General features: G+C 45.6%; 1 protein-coding gene across 9 annotated transcripts in view; it reads right to left on the bottom strand.

Moving 5' to 3' along the window:
- KMT2C (lysine methyltransferase 2C) overlaps nt 1–26,632 on the bottom strand; it is a 302,911-nt gene that overhangs the window by 23,410 nt on the left and 252,869 nt on the right. For 8 of the 9 annotated variants that reach the window (XM_077268634.1, XM_077268636.1, XM_077268640.1 and 5 more), the window contains 9 exons: nt 24,799–26,331; nt 23,525–23,737; nt 23,261–23,425; nt 20,004–20,142; nt 19,309–19,456; nt 19,041–19,219; nt 18,799–18,950; nt 9,184–9,433; nt 130–269 (listed from right to left, as the gene is read on the bottom strand). In XM_077268634.1, coding sequence (XP_077124749.1) covers nt 130–269; nt 9,184–9,433; nt 18,799–18,950; nt 19,041–19,219; nt 19,309–19,456; nt 20,004–20,142; nt 23,261–23,425; nt 23,525–23,737; nt 24,799–26,331 — 2,919 coding nt within the window. The remainder of the gene's footprint in view (nt 1–129; nt 270–9,183; nt 9,434–18,798; nt 18,951–19,040; nt 19,220–19,308; nt 19,457–20,003; nt 20,143–23,260; nt 23,426–23,524; nt 23,738–24,798; nt 26,332–26,632) is intronic. The other variant, XM_077268635.1, reaches the window with a different exon arrangement.

Raw genomic sequence — 26,632 nt, 5'->3', positions numbered from 1 at the left:
TTAAAAAATGCTTTTGTGTTATGTTCTTGCAGCTAATTTTAGTGATGACACCGTCATTTGCCTATTGCTGATAACTTTCTGCCACTCTGCACAGTTAACATGTATTGGTATAGGAAGAATATTAGATACCTGTTTGGGAAAGCTTAAATCTTTCATAGTTTTTCGCACCCCATTTCCAAACACCACAACCTTGCAATGGCAGCACCATGATTGCCTAAGAGACGGAGGATTGCCCATAGGTGGGTGGTGAGGTCTGTACGCTGGCATACCTAGGGAGGGGGAAACCAATAGAGATCACACAATCCTGCTATAGATTATTCACTGCTAAACATTAATAGACATCAGTTATATCTGTGTGTGCACAGTACCCAGAAGACACAGTATTGAAGGGAATCTGACAGCAGGATTTCACACCTCTAAGTATTTATACATGTATGTGGCTCTTTCAAAGACAAGTCCAGCAATAGCTTTACATGGTTATTCTGTTCCTGTATATAAAAAATAGAATATGGTGGCGCAAAAAATGTCACAAAACCAGCTACCCGCAGCGACACCAACAGGCTTCCACAAACAGCCTGTAAGAAAATACTGTGAAAAAAGATTTGTGTATATACTTGGGTATATACTGGTACGTGCTGGGTAGTGGCAAGAGTAGGAGAAAACACGAGCACAAACTCCCATGAATATAATGCTGGCAATATAGCCCAGAAGGGTTAACAATTATGGTGTATTAAAATCCGTTATCCCTACCTTTGCTGGTAAATTCGCATAAACAAGAGGACTGTAGTGATAACAGTTCACCAAATGAGGAGGCTGAAGCGATGTATGCGTTCTTCTCCTATTGGATCCAGGTAATAATACGTGTGTCCGAGCTTGTGGCTGCCCCGGCCGGTAGCAGCCACCTGGAACTAACCTTCTGTAAAGAGCGGGGGTCCAGCGTGACCGGCGCCGCGTGTGGTATAAGCGGTGATCCGGATAGTGCGCAGGACCTGTGTGACGTAAGTTGTCACGTGACCGCTTACAGAAGCCGAGGTGAGTACGGGGTGCGAGAAGGATCAAAAACCAACGCGTTTCGGAGGAAACTTCCTCCTTCCTCAGGGTTAATCCGTGCCCCGTACTGGTGATCCTTATATAGCCTGACCCCTTGTTAGTTGATTACTGAAAACCGAACAGTTCCACTCCAGCGTTAAGACCTCTTGGTATAATGGTATCAAGAATGAAAATCCATTTAGTTTCCAATCTGGACATAGCTTTAATGTAATCCCCCCCTCTCCAATGTTGTTGTACCGTAGCTATGCCTTGTATCTTCATCTGCTCCATTTGTCCACTATGGTAATCTATAAAATGTTGGGAAAGTGGATGTCCCATAAACTTCTTTTTGATATTGCAGATATGTTCACCAATCCTGACTTTTAGTGATCGTTTGGTCCTCCCCACATATAATTTTCCACAGGGGCACTCTATGGTATAGACTACCCCTGTGGTTGAACATGTAATGAAATCCTGGATCAAGATTTATTTTTCCCCTCTTATGATACATGTGCCCTTTTTAGTGAGCGCCTGTTTGCATACATTGCACTTTCCACAAGGAAAAAAACCTTTTAATTTAGTGTGAGAAAGTGAGTTGAACTGAGTGGGGTTTGTCTTGAACTGTGGGGGCAATCATATTTCCCAAATTTTGAGATCTTGTATATACAAAGCGAGGTTGATTGGTTATTTTCTCACCCAGGATTTTATCATTTTTTAGAATGTGCCAGTGTTTTCTGACAATTTTACGAAAAATGTTTGAATTAGTGTTGAATTTGGTGATAATGGGAATAATATTCATATTTTCTTTTTCTTTTTCTTTGGGTGTTGGATTGATGAGGTCCTTTCTTGGTTTTAATAAGGCTAGCTTTTTTGATGTCTCTAAGGTTGCTTCATCATAACCTTTCTCCAAAAAATTTTTTGTCAATTTTTTAGCTTCAATTTCAAAGTCCTGGGGTTTGGAGCAGTTCCGATGGATCCTAATGAATTGACTTTTTGGAATATTCAGCAGCCAGCTGGGGAGGTGACAACTATCTAGTGGAATATAGCTATTTATATCGGTGGGTTTTGTAAAAGTACTTGTTTGAATTTTAGAGTCCTCAATAAAAATATTTAAATCTAAAAAGTGAATTTGAGTGGGACTGGTGGTGGAAGTAAAATTTAAAAAATATTGATTTTTATTGATATCTATTAAAAACTGATTCAAAGAATCCATACCACCAGACCAGATAAAAATGACGTCATCTATAAAACGCCGCCAGAGGACCAGGCCCGCGCGCAGCCGCCCCCCGGGGTGGATGAATTGTTCCTCCCAACCCCCTACGTACAGGTTGGCATAGCTGGGCGCGAACCTGGTCCCCATAGCGGTACCCCACTGCTGGGAGTAGTAGTCCTCCTTAAATAAAAAATAGTTGTGGGTTAAAATGAACCACATAAGTTCACCTAAAAACTCAATTTGTTCTGAAGGTATATTAGAAAATTTATTTAAAAAGTGTTTAGCAGTTTTACAGCCTCTCTTGTGATCAATGACTGTATATAACGAGGTTATATCAAGGGTACCAATAATGTACCCATTACGCCATTCTACCTCCTGTAGAAGTTGCAAGACGTGTGTGCTATCTTTCAAATGGGATGGTAAGGATGGAACAATAGTTTGTAAGTGAGAGTCTACCAACTTAGACATATTTGCCGTTAAGCACTGGATACCCGACACAATTGGTCTGCCGGGAGGATTAGTAGTGTCCTTGAGTATTTTAGGTAAATAATAGAACACCGCCAATCTAGGGGGTCCATAATTCATGAATTCGAATTCATATTTATTAATAAATCCCATATAAAGACCCTTTTTTGTTAGGATCTTCATTTCTTTAATATAATCCTCAGTGAGATTGCCCCTAAGTTTTTTATAGGTGCGGGAATCACCAAGTAGGCGGGCTGCTTCCTTTTGATAAGCTTCTTGATCCAAGATTACCCCCCCCCCTTTATCTGCTGGACGAATAACCAATTGTTTATTATTTTGTAAGGAGATAATGGCTGTCCGTTCTTTATTAGTCAAATTAAATTTATATCTGTCACATTTTTTATCACTTAATTTTCTAATCTCATCTGTTACCATAGTCTGAAAGGTATTCATATGTTCCGAATATTCTTGCACTGGATGAAATTTAGACCGATTCCTCAAATTGGTATGGACATATGGATTTTCTATGACAGATTCTGCATTTTTAATCTCAGGATTTTTTATATAGTACCTTTGTAATGCTAATTTCCTCATAAAGAGTTTTATCCCAATATAGGCTTCAAATTTATTAAACCCACTGGATGGGGCAAATTTTAGACCCTTATGTAACAGTGACAGTTCATCCTCCCTTAATTGATGTTTACTCAGGTTAAAGATGGTAGGTTTTTCTGTCACACAGTTATTTACTTGCTTTTTCTTTTTGGCGAGTTTCCCGCTTCTACAACCCCTTTTCCCTGTTTTCTTCCGGTTACATGAAAAAAAGGATGTTTAGCATTAGTTTTACCATTTCTATTGGTATGACTATTCTTCCTGCAATTCTGATCAGGTGGGCCTCTATTGGGTGTAGGTCTATCCCTATTAGATGTTTGTCTATCATTTATTGGGGAATCATTTGAACACCCTGGAGATGATCGAACCATTTCGTCCAAAATTTGGAAACGATTGTGGGTTGTTATAGAGGTGGATGGAATACTTGACTGGCTTGGAGGCTGAATTTCTGGGGTATAGGTTGGAGAATGAGGGTGACTAATGTCAATGTGTCCCTCATTAGAAATGGTTGCCCTAAAGGGGGAGGGGTAGGATGTATGGAAAATCTTTCCAAAATAGAGCTGGATTCAAGAATACTGCCTTCAATTTGATCTATAGTCTCAAAATCCAATTCATCTTGAGGGGGGGGAATCCCTAAATGTACAAACCGGAACGGCATCCCTCCCAAATTGTTTCTTTTTTCTTTCAATAATTTCCATTTCTTTATTTTTAATTCTCATGCGAATGCTATCGGAGATTTTAATAATTTCTGGATAATTCCTATATGGTTTAATGGTTTCAAAGAGTTTAGAAATGGAGTTTTTATTTTTCATTAACTGATTTCTCCTTTTATCAATAATAAACTCCACTGCCTGTTTTGAAAATGATCTAAACATAGCATTCCATTGAATTAAAGTATCTGGGTCCCCTATATCCCCCGAAAGTGCTTTGAAAACCTTTAGGCCTCTAGGAATACAGTCGTATGTAATATAGCGCTCCAGCGTGGCCACCTCCCACATATCTCGCATCTCCTTTAGGAGTAGCTGTTCCAATGTTTTGAGTGATTCTTTGATGTGAGTAATATTTTCTTTTGTAGAACTAGAGTTATTTGTATACTGAGATGAATTAAAAAATCTTTGGATATTTGAAATCCTATCTTTTCTGTCCGTCCAGAGATCACACATATTGACTGACACTGCTGCCAAACCAAAACAATGTGGAAACAAAGAGGTATATAAAAAATAGAATATGGTGGCGCAAAAAATGTCACAAAACCAGCTACCCGCAGCGACACCAACAGGCTTCCACAAACAGCCTGTAAGAAAATACTGTGAAAAAAGATTTGTGTATATACTTGGGTATATACTGGTACGCGCTGGGTAGTGGCAAGAGTAGGAGAAAACACGAGCACAAACTCCCACGAATATAATGCTGGCAATATAGCCCAGAAGGGTTAACAATTATGGTGTATTAAAATCCGTTATCCCTACCTTTGCTGGTAAATTCGCATAAACAAGAGGACTGTAGTGATAACAGTTCACCAAATGAGGAGGCTGAAGCGATGTATGCGTTCTTCTCCTATTGGATCCAGGTAATAATACGTGTGTCCGAGCTTGTGGCTGCCCCGGCCGGTAGCAGCCACCTGGAACTAACCTTCTGTAAAGAGCGGGGGTCCAGCGTGACCGGCGCCGCGTGTGGTATAAGCGGTGATCCGGATAGTGCGCAGGACCTGTGTGACGTAAGTTGTCACGTGACCGCTTACAGAAGCCGAGGTGAGTACGGGGTGCGAGAAGGATCAAAAACCAACGCGTTTCGGAGGAAACTTCCTCCTTCCTCAGGGTTAATCCGTGCCCCGTACTGGTGATCCTTATATAGCCTGACCCCTTGTTAGTTGATTACTGAAAACCGAACAGTTCCACTCCAGCGTTAAGACCTCTTGGTATAATGGTATCAAGAATGAAAATCCATTTAGTTTCCAATCTGGACATAGCTTTAATGTAATCCCCCCCTCTCCAATGTTGTTGTACCGTAGCTATGCCTTGTATCTTCATCTGCTCCGTTCCTGTGTTACTGAGAAATTGGAGTTTGAATGGATATGTAAATGAGGCTGAAGATCTATTTGTAGATCTGAAGCTTTTGTCACTCCAGCTCTATTTCCTGCCCAGTGCCGCCGCCTTTGCTACATGCAGGATGTATGACAGCCTCATTTGTATATTAATACATACAAATACCGATTTCTCAGTAACAGAGGAAAAGATCGACTATGTATTGCTGGATTTGTCTATGCGCAGATAAATAGTTTAAAAGTGTGAAATCCTGTAGATAAGATTCCCATTAAAAGGTTATTCCCAACTCTGCCTTTCACTGCTTTTATGTGCCGGCCACCAGAAATAGGGCTACGAAAACAGCAAAGTGCAGCTGCGTTACGCTGTTTGTGTAACTCTCAAACAAATGAGAGTTACAGAAAGAACGTCACAAATCTGCGCTCTGGAGTTACGCCAGCCGCGCAGCTCAGATTTTAAAGCCGTTTCTTTAACGGATATTTTTTTCTATGGGAGTCAAGCTAATAACATAGTGCAGCTGCGCTCCACTGTTCTCTTAGGCCCCATTCCTGGTGGTCAGCACCTAGAAGCCATTCTTCCTCTGTTAGCCATAACAACAAAAATGATAAAAATACATAGAGGATGGAAAAAGAAAAGTGTCCACACAGAATGGGGCTCATAGACTTGACCCAGACATATGACTTAGTTGAGAAAAATATGTACCTAAAAGGTCAGGCTGATTTACATAATCACATGGAAGCCATATTTTTAGTCTATATTGTCATCGCCACATAATGTGGGACGTTCTAAGACGTTGTGCCTGTTCCAAATTATATTGTAAATTTCAAATACGAGCATGGAAGAGCCACTAATACATTAAGAATCAAAGCAGATTTCTCCTTATTCCGTACCTTGGTCAGGGGCTTTATAGCTTATCAGTATTCATGTATAGTAACAATATAATTGGCTCATCTTATCTCTAAATATGTGGGCTGGCATTAGCATACATACTTCTAATTGGCTAAATTAACACTGTTGACACCCAGTCCGTGGTCTAGGTGTCCTCCTAGCCTCCAAGTTTAGTATCTCTCACTTATGTTTTTTCTAAGTTACACAAAGACATCCCTTAGCCGCCTTATCTGATCTATCTGATCATGGACTCCATCTTGGAAGGAAAGAAATACATTAAGAAAGAAACTAAAATTAAGTCAGGTTAGATAAAATATAAATCCTGCTCTCACAATACTACGGCCATAAGCCTCAACCTCATCACGGGTTTCGCCATCTGAACCAACAGTATAACTTATTTCTATGAACCAGTTGGTTAGTGTCATGAAACGGAAGTAGGATCTCCAATGAGATAACCTTCATGCTTTCTTCATGGATCCTGACAAACCTTTTTTACCTGTCTTGTAACATATGCAACTCTTTATATCCTTTCCTAATTAGGCAATGAAGCTCTGATCTCATTGTGTGAACATGTTTGACATACGGAAGTTGATAGGCCCCATCCATGTGATGACAAGCACAAGAAGAGAGGGATTTTTGGTACTCACCATAAAATCTTTTTCTTGGAGCCTTCATTGGGGGACACAGGTAACCATGGGGTGTATGCTGCTGTCCCTAGGAGGCGGACACTAGGCAAAAAAAGGAAAATAGCTCCTCCTCAGCAGTATACAACCACCGACAGGCACCAAGTACCTCAGTTAGTGTTAAAGCAGTAGGAGAAGCAACCAAAACTCAACATAAGTACCAACCCAAAAACAAGGCACGTTGGCCCAAAAGAGTTACAAACAGTTAGGGAGGGTGCTGTGTTCCCCAATGAAGGCTCCAAGAAAGATTTTACAGTGAGTACCAAAAAGGAAGTATTCATTGTGAGGTAGACTCGGATAGCTTTGACCAGATCCAACTGCTGGATGGACTTCTCCAAGTGATGGACTGGAGAGGGACATAGAGAAGGAAGGACAATATCTTCATTAATGTGAAATTAAGAGACTACCTTAGGTAGGAAGGAAGGAACAGGTCTGAGAACTACCTTGTCCTGATGTAGAATCAGGAACGGGGAATGGCAGGATAATGCTGCTAACTCAGAAACTCTCCTGATGGACGTAATGGCAACTAAGAAGTCAACTTTCCATGACAGGAGAGAAGACGGAATGTCTTGAACGGGCTCAAATGGAGTGTGCTGGAGTGGACCAAAGACAAGGTTAAGATCCAATGGATCTATTGGAGGACGATAAGGAGGTGCCAGGTGGGCGACTCCTTGAAGAAAAGTTTTTACCTGGGAAGAGAAGCTAGATTTAATTTGAAAAGAATTGACAGAGCAGAAACCTGACCGTTTAGAGATAGATCAGAATCAAGACCCACTTGCAGAAACCCCAGGATGGAAGGAAGGGAAAAAGACAGAAACCAAATTGTTGACCTCACTCCACCGAAAAAAGGCCTTCCAGTGTCTGTGGTAGATATGCGAAGATGCTGGCTTTCTTGCCCTAATCATGGTCTGAATGGCCTGATGGGAAAAATGAGCCTCCCCTCAGGACTTCGGCCTCAACAGCCATGCCATTAAACTCAGACTGTGAACACTGGTGTAAAAGGGGGCCTTGTGAGAGAAGATCTGGACGGTCTGGAAGCCTCCAGGGAGCGTCCATGAGCATGTTCACCAGCTCCACGTACCAGGCCCTTCTTGGCCAGTCAGGAGCTACCAGGAATACGGGAATTCCTTCCAGCTTTATCTTTTTCACAACTCTCGGAATCAAGGGGAGAAGCAGAAAAAGGTAAGGCAGCTGTAATTGGAACCACTGGATCACTAGAGCATCGCAACCGATGGCTAGCAGATCCCGAGACCTGGCTACGGAATGAGGAACCTTGAGATTCATCCAAGATGCCATCAGATCGATGTGTGCCCCATCTCTGGCATATTTGGCTGAAAACAGCTGGATTGAGAGACCACTGGCCCGATGCGAGATCCTGACGACTCAGAAAACCGGCTGCCCAATTTTCCACCCCCTGAATGTGTACAGCAGATAAGGCAGGAACGTGACGCTCGGCCTATCGCAGAATCATTGATACCTCTGCCATCACCTGTCTGCTACGAGTCACGCCTTGATGGTTTATGTAAGCCACAGCAGTGGCGCCATCCGATTGTATGCGGAACGGTTGGCCTGCGAGGAGGGATTGCCAGTGGCAAAAGGCAAGAAAAATTGCCCTGATCTCCAGAAGATTGATGGGAAAGCGGCTTCTTGGACATTCCAACGAATCTGCGCTGTGTGATGAAGAAAGACCGCTCCCCAACTGAGGAGACTGGCGTCAGTGGTGATGACCTGCCACCAGTGAGGGAGGAAGGACTTCCCACGGAGGACTGAGGGAGATAGCGTCCATCAGGTCAGGGCTTGCCTCACCTTGAGGGGCAGAAGCATGGGCCAGTCCAGGGAGACGGTCCTCTGGTCCCAAGCAATATCTACAAAATCTGAAAGATCTGAAGAAGATCTGTATGGAGGAGTGGGCCAAAATCCCTGCTGCAGTGTGTGCAAACTTGGTCAAGAACTACAGGAATCGTCTGACCTCTAATTGCAAACAAAGGTTTCTGTACGAAATATGAAGATCTGTTTTTCCATTGTATTAAATACTTATTTCATGCAACAAGATGCACATTAATTATGTGGAAATCATACAATGAGATCTTCTGGAATATTTTCTATTAAGATTCTGTTTCTCACAGTTGATGTGTACCTACAATAAAAATTACAGATCTCTCCATTTTTATAAATGGGAAAACTTACAAAAATCGGCAGTTTATCTAATACTTATTCTCCCCACTGTATATATGGAATGTTGTCAGAGACTTACCAGTACTATTAGGCATGAATGGCATGCCGTGTGGTTTCATGCTGTATGATCCTATGAGTCTGGTTGGGGGTATAAACCCTGGTCTGGGGCGCTGACGTAATAGTTGTTGCCTGTACTCCATGTTTGGGTTCATCCTGTGCCCATTCATTAGGAAAATGGAAGCAGAGTCTGGAGCACTGCTCACTTCATAGCTGGTGGGAATGTGAACTTGCAGCAAATCAGCAAAGGCAGCCACTACTCCACTGATGTTCTAGAAAAAAAAAAAAACACATGGAGACTTTAACCCCTTCACCCCGAGCCTGTTTTCACCTTCCTGACCAAACCAAAATTTTACAATTCTGACCACTGTCACATTATGAGGTAATAACTCTGGAACGCTTCAATGTATACCAGTAATTCAGAGACTGTTTTCATGGCACATTGTCCTTTATGTTAGTGGTAAGTTTAGGTCAAAATGTTTCGAGTTTATGAAAATATCGGCATTTTGACAATTTTTTTTGCAATTTTCAAACTTACAATATTTATATTCTTAAACCAGTTAGTTATGCTGTTCAAAATAATTAATAAGTAAATAAATAATAACAGGAAGTTAGAAGGGTTAAAAGTTTATCAGCAATTTCTCATCTGCCAACAAAATTATTGGCATCACATTTGAATTTTTTGTTTTGGCGCCATTACACAAAAACTATATTATAGAATTTTTTATTTTATTTTTGCATCGCTTTATTCTGAGCGCTATAGTAATTTTATTTTTATGCTGATGGAGCAATATAGTGACTTGTTTTTTGCAGGACAAGATGACTTTTACAGCAATACTTTTTCTTAATTTGCAGTTATGGTATGATGAAAAAGCAGATTTTTGTGACTGTTCACTGAAGGGGTTAACTAGAGGGACAATTGTATAGGTTAAGTCGTTCTGGATGCAGCAGTTCTGGATGCAGCAATACCAAATATGTGTAATTTTTTTTATTTTTACAGGGTCTCGCAGACAGGCAGGGAGGAGGCGTGTCAGATTTTGCTGTGAGCAGATGCTTGCAGGCCATGCTGTAAGGGGTTAAAATAATAAAAAGTTTGAAGTTATTGCTTCTTCCAAACCTTGCACATAAAAAGTGCAGCTAATTTAGAGCCAACAACAGTTATTAGCAAAATCTTTTCACACAACAGACACATTGCTTTGTGGATTTGTTTAAACTGTGACTGTCATTTTATAAAACTTGTCCTACAGTAGAGGTGCTGCATAGTGTTGCTGACCAGTGGAGGTCCGGGTCCAGAGCCCCCACCAATCGGTTGAAAACCGCTCTGCAATCTATAGCTCCTGTGTAGTGTACGGACTCAATAGCAAGTCTAAGGCTATGTGCACATGTTGCAGATTTGCCTGTGGAATTTTCTGAGCAGATTCTTCCTCTCTTGGAAAAAACTGCAGTCGAAAATCCGAGTGGATTTGTTGGGTTTTTGATGCGGATATTACGCGAATTTGTATGCGTATAAACTAAAGATATATTTAACAAAAAAAAAAAAAAGAATTGTGATGTCATTTCCTTGTCCAACCTCTTTTACATACTCCATTGAAGAATAATGTTTACACACACAGATAAATATATCTATAGATAGATAATACCAAGCCCGATGTTTAGTAACAAACATAATAAAACGGTACATAAAGAGTTAAATAAAGACACACACAAAATCTGTGTTAGGCCCGGGGTCACACTTGCGAGAAACTCGCACGAGTCTCACACCTCAATACCCGCCTCTCGGACTGGAGCGTTCAGCTGCATAGAAATACATGCAGGCACACACTCCGGTCCCAAGTGCCGGCAGCAGCGCCGGGTATTTAGGTGCGAGACTCGTGTGAGTTTCTCACAAGTTTGACCCCGGCCTTAAACGCAATATCTGTTTAATTAAAAAATAGCGTGGCCTCTAGCGCATTTTTCCAAGCCAAAAGAGAAAGCCAGCGACTAGGGGGCTGATGTTTATAGACTGGGAAGGGGGTAATACCCATGGACCTTCCCAGTAGAATGTCAACTCACAGCTGTATATTTAGCCTTTACTGGCTATTAAAATAGGGGAGCCCCGGGGAGCCCTCCCCCCCCCCCAAACAAAAATGACGTGGGCCCCCTATAATTAATAACCAGAAAAAGCTATGCAGACAGCTGCGGGCTGATATTAATAGCCTAGGAAGGGGCCATGGATATTGGCCCGCCCCCCTGGTCTACAAACACTAGCTCTCAGAGGCCCCAGAAATTCCGGAACTTAGCCTCTCTTTCACTTGCTCTGTAGCGGTGGCAAGTGGGGTAAGAGTTGTGGGGTTCATGTCACCTTTGTATTGTAAGGTGACATCAAGCCCATGGCTTAGTAATGGAGAAGCCTCAATAAGACACCTATCCATTACTAATCGTATAGTTGTTACATGTTAAAGACACAGCCTGAATAAAGTTTTTTAATGAAATAAAAACAACAGTTTCCCATATTTAATATACGCCTAATTCCTGTGACGCCTTTGTTCTCCTGCAAAAAAATAAAATAATAAACCAACACAAATACTCCCTGTTCCGATGGAATCCATTTAATAACTAGTGTCCCACGACGATCTCCCATGTAGAGCGCTCTACAGGGGCCTCCGATGATACACTGACCGGAGATAATACTCCAGCAGTGTAGTTCATCTGAGTTCGTGCTCTCACTTTACGGCACTACAGCTGCGTGAGAATTTTCTCACGCAGCAGTGCCGCAAGTGACAGGACAAACTCCGGTGACCTCTAGGTGCACACAGACACACACATCTGTGGATTTGACTGACTCAATGGGTGCAGAAACGCTGCAGGTCCGCAAAAAGAATTGACATGCTGCGGAAAATAAAACTCTGAAAATCTGCGAGAATTTTTCCACAGCATATGTACACCAATTCTGGATTTACATAGATTAACATTGGTTGGGCACTACATTGCGGATTTGGTGCAATTCCGTGTGTCCAAAAATGCTGCGGCTCCGCACCAAAAACAAAAAGGAGATTTTTGTGTACTCACCGTAAAATCTCTTTCTCTTAGCCTCTAATTGGGGGACACAGGACCATGGGTGTTATGCTGCTGTCCACTAGGAGGCGACACTATGCATAATCTGAAAAAGATTAACTGTGGCTCCTCCTGTGCAGTATACACCCCTGGACGGCATCAGCCTTCTCCAGTTTTGTGCCAAAGCAGTAGGAGGAACGTAACATGAATAACATAATTATGCCTGTAAGAAGGCAACTATGTACGAGCTCAAGAAACGATATGAGAACTCAACAGTTACAACAGCCCGGAAAGGGCAACAGGGTGGGAACTGTGTCCCCCAATTAGAGGCTAAGAGAAAGAGATTTTACGGTGAGTACACAAAAATCTCCTTTACTGTCGCCTCATTGGGGGACACAGGACCATGGGACGTCCTAAAGCAGTCCCTGGGTGGGAAGCAATGGACGAATATTGTGCAGACAGGCCCGTACACTTAGGGCACCGCCGCCTGCAGGACACATCTACCCAGGCTCGCTGAGGACTGGGTATGAACCCTGTAGTGTTTAGTAAATGTGTGTAAGCTAGTCCAAGTGGCCGTCTTACACACTTGTTGTGCCGAAGCCTGGTGCCGAATGGCCCAGGAGGCCTCTACCGCCCGTGTAGAGTGTGCCGTAATACCGTCTGGAAGAGGAGGATTCTTAAGGCGGTACGCCTCTTGTATGGTGGATTTGATCCACCTGGCAAGAGTAGCTTTTGGAAGCTGGCCTACCCTTGTGGCCGCCTTCCGGAAGGAGGAAAGGAGAATCAGACCTCCGGAAGGACGCAGTCCTAGACACGTATATACGCAAAGGCCTGACAAGGTCAAGCGTATGCAGAGCCTTCTCCACTCTATGAACCGGAACCGGACAAAGGGATGGTAGTGAAATTTCCTCATGGAGGTGGAAGTCTGACACAACCTTCGGAAGGAAGGATGGGACCGTACGAAGAACTACCTTGGCCTGGTGACAAGCCAGGAAAGGCCGTCTGCATGAGAGTGCTGTCGGTTCAGACACCTTGCGTAGCGAGGTGAGTGCCACCAGGAAAAAAACCACCTTCTGGGAAAGAAGGAGGAGCGGGACCTCCTTAAGGGGTTCGAAGGGAGGTTCCTGCAATGCTGTCAGGACCAGGATGAGGTCCCACGTTTCTAGTGGTCGTCTGTAGGGGGGAACCAATCGGGGAACCCCCTGAAGGAAAAAGCCTTACTTGCGGCTTGGTAGCAATGCGCTTTTGGAAAAAGCACTGAGAGGGTGACACCTGGCTTTAGACGAGCCCAATGACAGACTGGCCTCCAGACCCGCTTGGAGAAAAACCAAGAACTTTGGGTAGGGAATAAGGGAGTGGAACCTAGCCACGAGACTCGCACCAGGTAAAGAAAACTTTCCAGGTACGGTAATACATCTTGGCAGAGGCTAATTTCCGTGCTCTGATCATGGTTGCAATGACCTCTGTCGAGAACCCTGCCTGGGTTAGAACCCAGGTCTCAAGGGCCACGCCATCAAGTTGAGAGCCCTTGAGTTCTGGTGGTAGAACGGCCCTTGTGATAGAAGATCGTGGCGGTCGGGGAGACGCCAGGGGGCGTCTGCTGTGAGTTGTACGATGTCGGCATACCATGTGCGTCTGGGCCAGTCCGGTGCAATGAGGATAGTTGAAACTACCTCTTGTTTGATCTGCCTCACCCTCTGAATATCAGGGGGAGAGGTGGAAAAAATATACAGAAGCTGGAACTGAGTCCAGTCCTGAACCAGAGCGACTGCTCTGAGCGACCGCGGATCGTGAGTTCAGGCAATGAAGTTGGAGACCTTGGCATTGAAATGGGATGCCATTAGGTCCACATCCGGGGTCCCCCAGCGGAGACAGATCTAGACAGATCTGTTGAAAAATTTCGGGATGGAGAGACCACTCTCCCGAGTCTATTCCTTGTCGGCTGAGGAAGTCTGCTTCCCAGTTGTCCACACCCGAACGTGGACCGCCGAAGGACCGACCCTGTGTCCTCCGCCCAGCGGAGGACATATGACACTTCCCGCGTCGCTTGGGTACTGCGGGTCCCCCCTTGATGAGTCACATATGCAACAGTCGTGGTATTGTCCGACTGTATCCTGATGTAAGAGGCTGCCAGTAAGTGATGGAAAGCCCTCAATGCCAGAAGGATGGCACGAATTTTCAGGATGTTGATGGGCATGGACGCTTCCGCTGAGGACCACTTGCCCAACAGGAGCCCACAGCTGAGCCGGGGTCCCTGGATGCAGGCGCAGTGTGCTGGCCCATTGCTTGGAGGTGTAGGATGCTGCCTGTACAGGCCCTACCTGAGGTGTCTCAACCTATACCCCCAGAGAGGGATAGGGAAGGTGCTATTGTCACCTTCAGGGGCCTTTATCCTCGCCTCGACCTCAACCCAGAAACCAAAAGGAATTGGGGAAGGGAGTCTCGACTTCGAACCAGCACCCGAGGGACTGGGGAAGGAGCAGCATGGGGAATAGCCATCTCAACTTCAACTGGGCACCCCATAATAGGGGGCCGAGGAAGGAGCCATGCCGGGAGTCTCACAAGAGACCCTCTTTTCTTCATCTGCTAGTCGGAGGGCCAGTGCCTTGTCCTTGGGAAGGAGCACTGGACCCCTGGAGGTGTTGAATAACATTCCCAGGAAGGTCAGGGACTGACTCGGGGTTGGTGATGACTTTTGTAGGTTGATTAACCAGCCCATGCGACAGAGTATCGGTTGTGATTGAGACGCTGAGCTCGCAGTCCTTGAAGGTGGGAGCCTTGATGAGTAGATCGTCCAGGTATGGAACAACTACTATGCCTCTGGAGTGCAGGACGTCCATGGTGGCTGCCATGACCTTGGTGAACACTCTGGGAGCCGTGGCGAGTCCAAAGGGGAGAGCCACGAATTGGTAGTGGTCCTGGCCTATTGCGAACCTGAGAAACCTCTGATGGGCAGGTGCAATGGGTATATGCAGGTATGCGTCTTGTATGTCTATGGAGGCGAGATATTCTCCCTTCTCCATGGACGCAATGATGGACCGAAGGGACTCCATGCGGAAATGATGGACCCGTACATATTTGTTGAGCTGTTTTAGGTCTAGTATGGGCCGTACGCTGCCTCCTTTCTTGGGAACTACGAACAGATTGGAGTAGAACCCTCGGAAGCGGTCGGTCGTGGGTACCGGTACTATGACTCCTGATTGACAAAGCGAGGAGACCGCTTGGTGGTAGGCTCGAGCCTTGGCTGGCGGTTTTGGGGGGACAGAGAGGAAGAACCGGTCCGGTGGGTTGGAGGTGAAGTCTATTTTGTATCCGGAAGACACTAGTTCCGTGACCCACCTGTCTTCTGTAATAGGCAGCCAGACTTGATGAAAGAGCAAAAGTCGGCCGCCTACTGGTGTGGTGTCTTCCGGAGTCCGTGAGTCATGAGGAGAAGGTCTGAGATTTTCCTCCTCTGGGCTTAGACTGGCCTGCTTTTGACTGCCAGGTCTTGTCCGACCTTTGCGTCGATCGTGAGTTGTCCCTGCGTGGGGAACGGTTACGATTTTGTACTGGACGTGAGACGGACCAGCCGGAGGAATTCCGAAAGGATCGGAATCGAGTTTGGTTACGCTTCTTGTAAGTGCGTTTAGGTTTCAGTTGGGGAAGAGAAGTACTCTTACCCCCTGTGGCGTTGGATATCATAGTGTCCAACTGTTCACCGAAAAGTCTCCCACTGAGGTAGGGGAGGTGCGTGAGGGACTTCTTTGAGGCTGCGTCCGCTTTCCATTCCCGCAGCCAGAGGATACGCCGAATCGTGATGGCGTTTGATGCTATCCCCGCGACTCCCCTTGCTGAATCCAGAGCTGCATGGAGCATGTAATCTGCTACAACAGCAATTTGAACCGCTTGGTCCGACAGTTCAGGAGCGGATGCTTGGAAGGCTTGTAAATTGTTTGCCCAGGCCAGGATGGCCTTGGCAGCCCAAACTGAGGCGAACGCAGGAGCCATGGATGCCCTTGCTGCCTTGAAAATTGAACGAGCCATGCGTTCTACCTGCCAGTCTGCTGCGTCCCTGAGGGTTGAGCTATCTGGCGGTGTAAGGAGGGTCTGTGCTGCCAGCCTAGAGACTGGGGATCCACTTCAGGTGGATCTGTCCATTCCTTGGTGTCCTTCTGTGGGAAGGGGCACCTCGCCTCCAGATATTTGCGATTAGCGAATTTTTTCTCAGGCTGTGAGAGCCGTTTTTTAAGGATCGCCTTAAACTCTGGGTGGTTAGAGAAAACCTTAGGCGGCTTCAGAGGTCCTTCAAAGGAAATCTGATGTTCTGGGGCCTCTGGTGGCGGATCAGAAATGTCCAGCACCCGATGGATGGACGATATTATGTCCTCAACTAGCGCTGTATTGCTAGGAGGGATTGGGATCAGGGACCCCACCGTTTCTCTGTCTGAGTCAGAGTCGCAGATGCCTTCCGAATCCTGTGTATCATTGAGGCGTCCCCTGCTGGGTGAGCTGGGGAGGAGGCCTTCTCTGGTTGGGGATTGCGGAGATCTGCATTGTCTGTCCCTGGAATGGGACGGTCTAGATGACCTGGAGCAACGGTGTCTCTCCCTAGAGGGGGATGACCGTGTGCTATGGGATGACGCAGATGGACTTGATCTATGGATCCGCTTGCGTCATGACCTAGACGTGGATGTGCCAGGGTCATCTTGTTCCTGAGTCAAGCTCTCCCTTTGCTGGGTAACGGTCATAGCCGGGGCATGACCCTGCAGAGCCTGCAGCAATGTGGAAGTTAGGTTATCTATAGACTGCGTCATAGATTGCGATATCTGAGTAGCCCATTCCGGCGTGGCATTAGACACCGAGGCATTGGCAGGGGCTTCTTGAGGCTGTGACACATTAGTTTGTAAACAGTTCTGACAATGCGGGTACGTGCTACTACTGGGGAGAGCGGTCCCGCAGGCTGTGCAGAATGCATAATAGCAGTTCTGCCTGGTTCTCTTAGACCTTGAGCCCGGCATAGTGCACAGAGTGCAGAAGTGCTGCCAGCAGATGGACCTTACAGGGGTAGAGAACCTACAGGGGAGCCTTATAGGTAATATGGATTCACAGCTGAGTAAAGATAACCCAGCTGTGATCTTACCCCACCAGTGTACCCCTAGGTCCAGCGCCGAAAATCCACAGTCCTGTGCCCCCCGGAGACTGGCTGCCTGGTCCTGGTCCTGCAGACCGGGAGATGCAGGGTTAATCTGCAGCCGAAAATGGCTGCAGAGACAGAGGAGAGAGGAGGAGAAGGGGGCGGAGAGCTGGAAAAAGGCGGCAAGGCTATAAAAAACCCGCCCTTTCTGTCTCGATCCGCCCCTTGTATGACACTGTAGAGTGTCATATTTGTCATCCGGGGGGCGGGCCGGGGGGCGGAGAGGAGGCAGCAGCTTCAGCTAGGCCGAAGCCGGGGCCTAAATTAGATGCCTGAGGCCCAGAAGGGCTCCAGGCCGGCGCAAAAGTCCGGGAGGGGGTCGGATCTGAACCGGACCCCTCCGGATTTGAAGGCAGGATGGCGGTGGGGCTATAAGCGGAAGGGGGAGCCCGACTGGGGTCCCCCTGAGGCAGTATAGAGCTGGTGCTGCCGCAGAGACAGGGACGCAGGGAGCCCTATGTCTCTATTGTGCCATGCCTGCCTGCACTCCCCCCGGCCCCAACAGGAGCCCGCAGCTGGGCTGGGGTCCCTGGATGCAGGCGCAGTGTGCTGGCCCATTGCTGGGAGCTGTAGGATGCTGCCTGTACAGGCCCTACCTGAGGTGTCTCAACCTAATACCCCCAGAGGGGGATAGGGAGGGTGCTTTTTGTCACACCTTCAGGGGCCTTTATCCTCGCCTCGACCTCAACCCAGAAACCAAAAGGAATTGGGGAAGGAGGGGGGTCTCGACTTCGAACCAACACCCGAGGGGCTGGGGAAGGAGCAGCATGGGGAATAGCCATCTCAACTTCAACTGGGCACCCCATAATAGGGGGCCGAGGAAGGAGCCATGCCAGGGGTCTCACAGGAGACCCTCTTTTCTTCATCTGTAATCCCGTCGGAAAACGGGAAACGGAGTAAAACTCTTTAGGTGTGCCTCCTTTGCGACACTAAGCAAAAACTGGAGAAGGCTGATGCCGTCCAGGGGTGTATACTGCACAGGAGGAGCCACAGTTAATCTTTTTCAGATTATGCATAGTGTCGCCTCCTAGTGGACAGCAGCATAACACCCATGGTCCTGTGTCCCCCAATGAGGTGACAGAGTAATCAGCAACGTGTGCACATAGCCTAAGAGTCTGCACATACATTCTCTCAGAGTGGTACACAGACCTCCTACTGAGCTCATGCACAGACAGTTACAGTGACAACCTGTGCATGTACATAACAGGCAGCCCCTGCACCCCTCCACTAGGCCGATGAGCACACACCGCCAGTCATGTCTGCAAACTGCGGACACAACTTGTCCATAAGGTTCAGTATATGAGTTTAGCTTAGGAGTGAGAATAAAACAAAGGCAAAAATGTTCTCCAAGTGCTGGATAATCTAGAACATACACAGAAGGTAAACAACAGATCTGCATACTTAACTATGGATCTACAGGTACATTACCTCCGCAGCTGTAGGGTGCAAGGTGATGGACACAGAGATAAATCCAGATTTGGGTCCATTTGGTGCTTGTGCAAACTGTGATCCAAAAAGCAGGGTACCTGCTCCTGGCTCTCTCTTCAATCCACAATCTCTGGCATCAGATCCTGGAAAGACTAAAAAGAGGAATTATGTAACTGGGATCCTCGTGGCCGATTTATCATCATAAATATGGACCACGCCTTATTTTATTTCTCTCAATATACCTTTCCCTGTGCTGCTCGGTAGCATTGGAATGATGGGGGAAGGTGCGGGATCTGGAGGCTCCTCTTTCACTAGCGACAAGTCTGGGTATCTGCTAATTTCCATCCCAACCACACTTTCAGGAGATGAGGAGGGCACAAAACTGTCAGGACTATCCCTGGCATCACAGTGATCCTGAACCCTGGTAAAGAGAACATGCAAATTGTTAGCACTGACAATGCATTGTACCACGTCACCAAACAAACGCTGACACAAAGTTTTACATCTCACCTCAACTCCTCCTGATTATTGTGGGGTGGAGTTGGCAATGAAGCAGGGACATCCACTGATTTCGGTCCCTGAGTCATGGCTCTAGCCAATAAGTCATCCTGGGACCTGAAAGGCAGCTGAAATTGTTTGGGTCCCAGAGCTTTGGTAACTGAAATACAAGATAGATATAAGCACAAATATACAGGATATTTTCTTTATAAGAGAATGAAACACTTAGGGGCCCAATTCATCATTTGCAGTTTTTTTTTTTTTATTCCTTTTTTGTCTTGTGTTATTAATCATGTCTGTGTTAAAATCTTCAAAATGATGCATGTAGATAATGAATTTTGCAGAAAAAAATTCTCTCTGTTTAACCGTTTTGGGGATTTTTTTCTAGCAAACAAATTGCTGGTTCATTGAGCTAAAATGTTGCAAAATTTGAGCAATTTTTTTTTTAACTGAACATAATTTGCACAAACATTTAAAAAGTTGCAAATGATGAATCCGCTGAAATCACCCAAAAATATAAAACTGTCCACAATGACGAGCATAAAGAGAAAAGACAAAAAACTGCAGAACATACAAACTAGACTTTATAAAAGCACAAATTCTAAGATTAATGTGCAAATGAAAAACAGGTGAAATTAAATATAAAAAAGGCACAAAATGCAATAATGAACCCTTAGTTCAGAAAAAGAAGCTAAACTCATTTATACCATGGCCCCCAAGAATGGCAGCCTTTCCTGCCAACTCTTCAGTGGTGGCAAAACCATTCACCATCTTCTGGCAGGCCACCGGTGGTGGAGTGGGAGGCAGAGAAGCTGGAGGAGTGGGAGGATTGCTGAGATTATTTTGCTGTAAAACAGATAATATACATCACCATTAGTGATTAGCGAACATGGTCTGATAAGGTGTTATCTTGTGTTTTTTCTTCTTTTTCAGATTTTAAACACTTTTTTTCCCCACTTTTTACTATTTTTAATAGTCCCCTTAGGGGACTTGAAGATGTGATCGTCTGATAGTGATTTTCTCTGTACTAAGCAGTGCTGATAGCACAAACTATCTCCTATGAACGCCAGCCACGGGCTAGTTTCACAGAAGGATTGTAATGACAGGCACGGGGGTCATCAGCAGACCCCTAGGTGACATAGCAACCCATTGGCGACCCGCAATCACATCAAGGGCACACCGATAGGATGACGCACTCACTGTCAGCACGTGCTAAATGCTGCTGTCAGAGATTGACAGCGGGATTTAATAGCAACTGATTAAATCAACCATCAAGCAGGGAAAGATGCAGGCTAGGAGTGCGAGCCCGCATCCAAGTCAAGGACATCACTTTTGACGTACGTGTACCGTATTTTTCAGACTATAAGACGCACCTCGGTTTTAGATTAGGAAATTTAAAAAAAAATTAAGCAAAAAAACGTGAATTCTATACTTAATACCTCCCATCCTTGTATGCATGGCCCCAATCCTTACCCTGGTATGCATGGCCCCAATCCTTACCCTTGTATGCATGGCCCCAATCCTTACCCTGGTATGCATGGCCCCAATCCTTAGCCTGGTATGCAGGGCCCCAATCCTTAGCCTGGTATGCAGGGCCCCAATCCTTAGCCTGGTATGCAGGGCCCCAATCCTTAGCCTGGTATGCAGGGCCCCAATCCTTAGCCTGGTATGCAGGGCCCCAATCCTTAGCCTGGTATGCAGGGCCCCAATCCTTAGCCTGGTATGCAGGGCCCCAATCCTTAGCCTGGTATGCAGGGCCCCAATCCTTAGCCTGGTATGCAGGGCCCCAATCCTTAGCCTGGTATGCAGGGCCCCAATCCTTACCCTTGTATGCATGGCCCCAATCTTTACCCTGGTATGCATGGCCCCAATCCTTAGCCTGGTATGCAGGGCCCCAATCCTTAGCCTGGTATGCAGGGCCCCAATCCTTAGCCTGGTATGCAGGGCCCCAATCCTTAGCCTGGTATGCAGGGCCCCAATCCTTAGCCTGGTATGCAGGGCCCCAATCCTTAGCCTGGTATGCAGGGCCCCAATCCTTAGCCTGGTATGCAGGGCCCCAATCCTTAGCCTGGTATGCAGGGCCCCAATCCTTACCCTGGTATGCATGGCCCCAATCCTTACCCTGGTATGCAGGGCCCCAATCCTTACCCTGGTATGCATGGCCCCAATCCTTACCCTGGTATGCATGGCCCCAATCCTTACCCTGGTATGCATGGCCCCAATCCTTACCCTGGTATGCATGGCCCCAATCCTTATCCTGGTATGCAGGGCCCCAATCCTTATATTGGTATGCATGGCCCCAATCCCTATCATGGTATGCAGGGCCCCCATCTCAGTCCTGGTATGATAGGCCCCATCCTTATCCTGGTATTATTGACCCCCTTCCCCATCCTGGTATGCAGGGCCCCCAGCACAAAAAAAGCAGCTGCTTTATGCTTGTGAGCAGCATATGGCAGTGACGTCATGCGATGCTTACAAGCCACAGAGGACAGCTGCTGGAATACTCACTGTTCTCCATGCCGGGACAGCGTGCATGGAGAGCAGTGAGTATTCATTGCTCTTTAGCGAGCACAGTGTCAGCCACAGGGTTCTTGGAGCTGCCGGGCCTTCACGTGTGCCGCTACTAAAGGGAAGGAATATTTATTGCATTACAAGCCTATGGGTGTGGAATGCAGTGAATATTCATTGCCTTAAGTAGCCGGCACACTCGAACGCCGGGCAGCTGCGGCTAACACTGTGCTCTTTATTAAAGAAAAATTAATATTCACTCCTTTTGAGTGAATATTCATTTCTCTTTAGTAGCAGGCACAGGAGTTAGCCTCAGCAGCCGGCTCCTGCCTTCTGTGACCCGCTGCTCCACCTCAGCCAGATTAGGGACATCTGGACTATAAGACGCACCCCCCATTTTCCTCTAAATTGTTGGAGGAAAAAAAAAAATGTGTCTTCTAGTCTGAAAAATAAGGTACATTAAAAGTTGTGAAGTGTTTAAAGAGGTTGGTGGCAAGTTTTTTATTGATGGTCTATCCTTTGGATAAACTGGCAATATCTGATCAGTGAAGGGGCAACTCAGGCACCCTTGCTGCTCGGTAACAGCTGATTGGAAGGGTGTCCCACTGCTAAAGATCAGATATTGATAGTCCATCCCAAGGATAACCCACTAATTAAAAAAAAAGAGGCCAAACCGTTTCATTATAATTTACTTAAAAGTCAGTTAATTTGCAAAAAAATATACTTTGGGGGGGATTATGAAGAATTTACCAATAGTGTTTTTTTTTTTTTTTTTTTTAAGGTGCCTTGGATCTTTAGCTGGTAGACTTAGTCCAGGATTCAGTAGCTCTACGTCTGCCCCAGGTGTTGGCAGATATATGTTAGGGGGGCTGGCCTGTACCTAAGCTAGTAACTTCTCTTCCAAGGCTGATGTATACACATGAGAGCCAACTTAGTAATTGAAATGAGTAGTCAGCCTTCACATGCAGCCCCAATATCGAATGATGTGCCGACAAAGGGCATGAAGTGGAGCTTCCAAACTTGCTAAACGCTGACAGCTGAAGATCAGCACACTGAAAAAATCTAACAATTAGGTTTTTTCCCCAGAATTTTATTCTGAAAATATCTGGAAATTGTATGGATGGCCAGTGACTATTACTCAGCCCTGACACCATCTATAGTATCGCTGTAAAGCTTATTGACCATGATGCATGTTGAATACTTCCGATTATGGATTACCTACAGTGGTATTGGGGAAGCGATAGGCCTAGGTGCTTGTTCTATTGTTCTGATGCCTGTAATTACAGTGTAGGTGAACAGTGAGGCAAGTAGCAGATTCTACAAATTATTGATGTTCTTCGTCATTCAGATACAGAAGGTGGAGTCGGAGAAATAAGCTTTAACCAATTAATTTTTCCAACCATCAATGTTTAAATCCCCTCTCCTCCTTCAAACTTGGGAAAAAGAGTGTACAAACCTTAAAGATAAGCTGAGAATAGTAATCAGATACGCCATCAAGAGAAGCACAGCCGAAAGCTCCCAGCAGCCGACTCCCGGCACTCATAGGGCCAGTTCCATAAGGGAGAAATTGTGCAAAATTGATTCCAACTATTGGCTCAATTAGTGGAAGCAGGGAAAGCTGCTAAAGAAAATAAATTAATAAAATGTTTACTGGTAAAGCGTTAATACTCCGATCATCAAAAATAAAATTCTCGTAAATGGCGTTGCTGGGATTAGTTACCTGCTTTATTTGGCTGAAGGTCTCGGAGTTAGAAAATCTGGCTGTCTTCGGCTCTTCCTCCTTCTTCCTTTTCTTAGATCGAGGAGCTGGCTTCTCTGCCGTCCTCTGTACCCGCTTGTTTCTTGGTTTCTTCTTCTCAATTTCAAAATCCGGTCTTGGAAGCAAGTTCTGGTTGACAGTAAAGCTGACCAGCTCTTTGTTGTCTGGGAAATGCTAGAAAACACAAAGCGGGGCATTTAGTACTGCGGTCTTGTGCTAGAGCTGAAAACTAGACCCGGCAGTAGAGGAGCTCCATTATTCAGATTTGTGCCAGCAGCATGATCAAACTGGTGCATCGCTCTACACATAGGACACTTCCTTATTTAACCCCTTGGTTGGCTTACTCTACACTTGGCCCCTTCACACACATTGGCTGAGCATTACACCACATTCTGCAGTCTAGTGAATCACAATAAATCCATACAAGGCATATACGCCGGCAAATTGAGCCACAATTTGAACCCATTTCGGCCTTCTTGACCGTATGTTTCACCCTACAGCTGGGACTGTCAGGGTTTCTGTCAGAAATAAATCTGCGGCATTGGACCTTTTTTTTTTTTTTTTTTAAGCATTTTCAATACACTTGGAGTTTTTATCCTTATTTCCAGTACTTTGAATGATGAAATTAATGGGGTCATTCAAAAGTACAACTTGCTCAGCAAAAAAAAACAAGCCCTCAATGCTGTTATAGCTTTTGCATGAAGGGGAAGAAAAAAAAAAAATGAGAGTACGAGAACGTTAAATTGCCAAGTCGGAAACGGGGTAACGATCAAGCACAGCATTCGCTCAGCAATTTGACTGATCAAACAGTATTGCACTCCCGTCCGATGGAGCAAAAAAAAAAATAAATTTACTGGACCTTGGGGGAGGTGAGCAAGCCAGCCGGAACAAACCCTCTATTTACACAGGACCACCAATATTACACTCTCTTTTTCGATTTTAGCTTAGATAATCAGCTATTAAAACCCATTCTTAATTAATTTAAAAAAAAAAAGCTCAAGGAGATTTTGCTTCAAATCTGCACAGCAGTCACATATATTGCTCCAGATTTCATGCTATGCAATGATGGCTGAATTTCATGCAAAGTTAGTAAGTGGACGACATTTGGTCAAATAATATTTGCACTGCTGGGCTGGTACAGTAGAAATCTGCAAGTGTTCTGCCCAGAAAACAAGGAGCATGTCCACCTCATGAGGACAAATCCTAGCACTAAGTGAAACCACAGCTCAACTCACCAGTGCATTGCCCGGTCTTCCTGTGGATTTCAAATCGAAGGGACCATCTTCAATTGACTGTAAACGTTCCTCAGGGTTTTGAGGCAACAGGACCGGTTGTTTCTTGTTTTTGAGCAAGTGTTTTAGTAACTCATTTCCAGATTCCAGTTTTCCTGAGGGGCTGGAGGCAGTGAGAGAAGCTATTTCTGTGGAAAGTGCATTGTGCGATGTGGCTTTATCATCTTCAGTCTTAAGCCCGACTGATGGCTGCTTTACTTTAGAGTCAGAGTCCTCTGGAGATTGATCTTCTTCCACCTGCTCCAGTTTAATTTCCTGAATATTAAGGATGTCCTTGGTGTGCAGATGACTGTCCTCTTGGTCTAGTCTGGGTTCCTGAAGTATCGGATTCACATCTTTAGGGAGAAGTGGCCCTTCAGTATTTACAGAGCTATTGTTTGCTGTGTTGGGTGTTGATGAACGTATTAAGTCAGCCCCATGTTCTCCTTGAAGATCATTCACGACACTGACTGTTGGGGTTGATGCTTCCGAGATACTTGGCGTTAGTGGAGCAGTAGAATCAGATCGTGGCGTTGATGGAGGTGATTTTAAAGAATCGGAGTCTTCTTCCTTTTTCTTCTTTCGCTGTCTTTTCTTTTTTCCTTTTTCTTCTGGAATGATATCAGAATATAACTGTATGAGAGACTGGCTCGGACTCTGGAAGTTTGAGGAACTTGCAGGCCTGTCCAGTCCACAAGGCTTTCCATTGTCAGCAACAGGTGATGAGTTGGAGACATTTGGCATTAAGGGGGTATGTGGAAATCCAGTCTGATTGTCTTGACCATATGGGGAAAGTTCTAAAGATATTTTATCAGGTGTTTGCACAAAAGGTGCAGCAGGAGGAGAGTTACCTACATTTGGATGGGTCACTCCATGTACCATTGGAGATTGTTCTTGGCTAGACTGTTCAAGGAAGTCATTGGGCAAGTCAGAACTGAAGAAAGTCATTTGTGACAAAGGTCTATTATTGGTGTCCGGACCCACTACGCCATGTTGCTCCATTTCTAACCTTTGCTGCAATGCTCTCTGACGATCCACCTCCTGCATGAGTTGAATTCTTTGCCGTTCCTGTTGTTCCCGCAATCGTTCTTTCCTCTCCCGCTCTTGGAACGTTTCGCTGAAGGGGTTGTTGTCATGAAACTCAACCCTAGGTGGGGCATTGGGGTTTACAGCAGCAGCAGCAGGACTGGTTACTTCAGTGCTGACAGGACGTGGCATCTTAGGTGGATTTACTGGTGTGGCACCTCTAGGCGGGGGCTGCCACCCTTGCATGTTTGGCATCCTCGGCTGATTGGGTTGGCCTGATATCATAGGCCCTGGAGGGTGCAATGCTTGTGGAACAGGAAAGCCAGGCGCATTCATTGGTCGCGGTCCTCCCCCTGTCATCGCTTGCGGTGGCAGGACTCCAGGCAGTAAAGGTGCTACTGAAAACTGCTGCTGCTGCTTATTTCTGTATTCTTCTATCAGCTCTGTATGTTCTTTCTGCTGTTTTCGTATCTATTAGAGAGTAAATAAATTATATTGTCAAAGCAAATCCATAGTCGCATTAAAATAAGTCACCGCTTGCTACATAAAAGCAAACGTGTGTTACACGGGCGAGTACAGGTCTGGTCGCATCATATTTGTTTATGTGTAGGTTGTGTGCCAGGAAATATGCCAACATGCATGCTAGATGTGTCAACAGGGCATCTTTAGGTGACAAATGCCAAATGTGTCCATACGGCACCTTTTTACAAATGGAGGATAAAAAAGTGTGCAAAATTTTGGCATCTGTCTTAATGTGTCAGAAAAAAAAAAC

Source organism: Ranitomeya variabilis, chromosome 6 (genome assembly GCF_051348905.1).
Source record: "Ranitomeya variabilis isolate aRanVar5 chromosome 6, aRanVar5.hap1, whole genome shotgun sequence".
Classification (NCBI taxonomy): domain Eukaryota; kingdom Metazoa; phylum Chordata; class Amphibia; order Anura; family Dendrobatidae; genus Ranitomeya; species Ranitomeya variabilis.
Note: the sequence above shows the minus strand (reverse complement) of the source record. Positions and strands in the feature narration are given on the sequence as shown.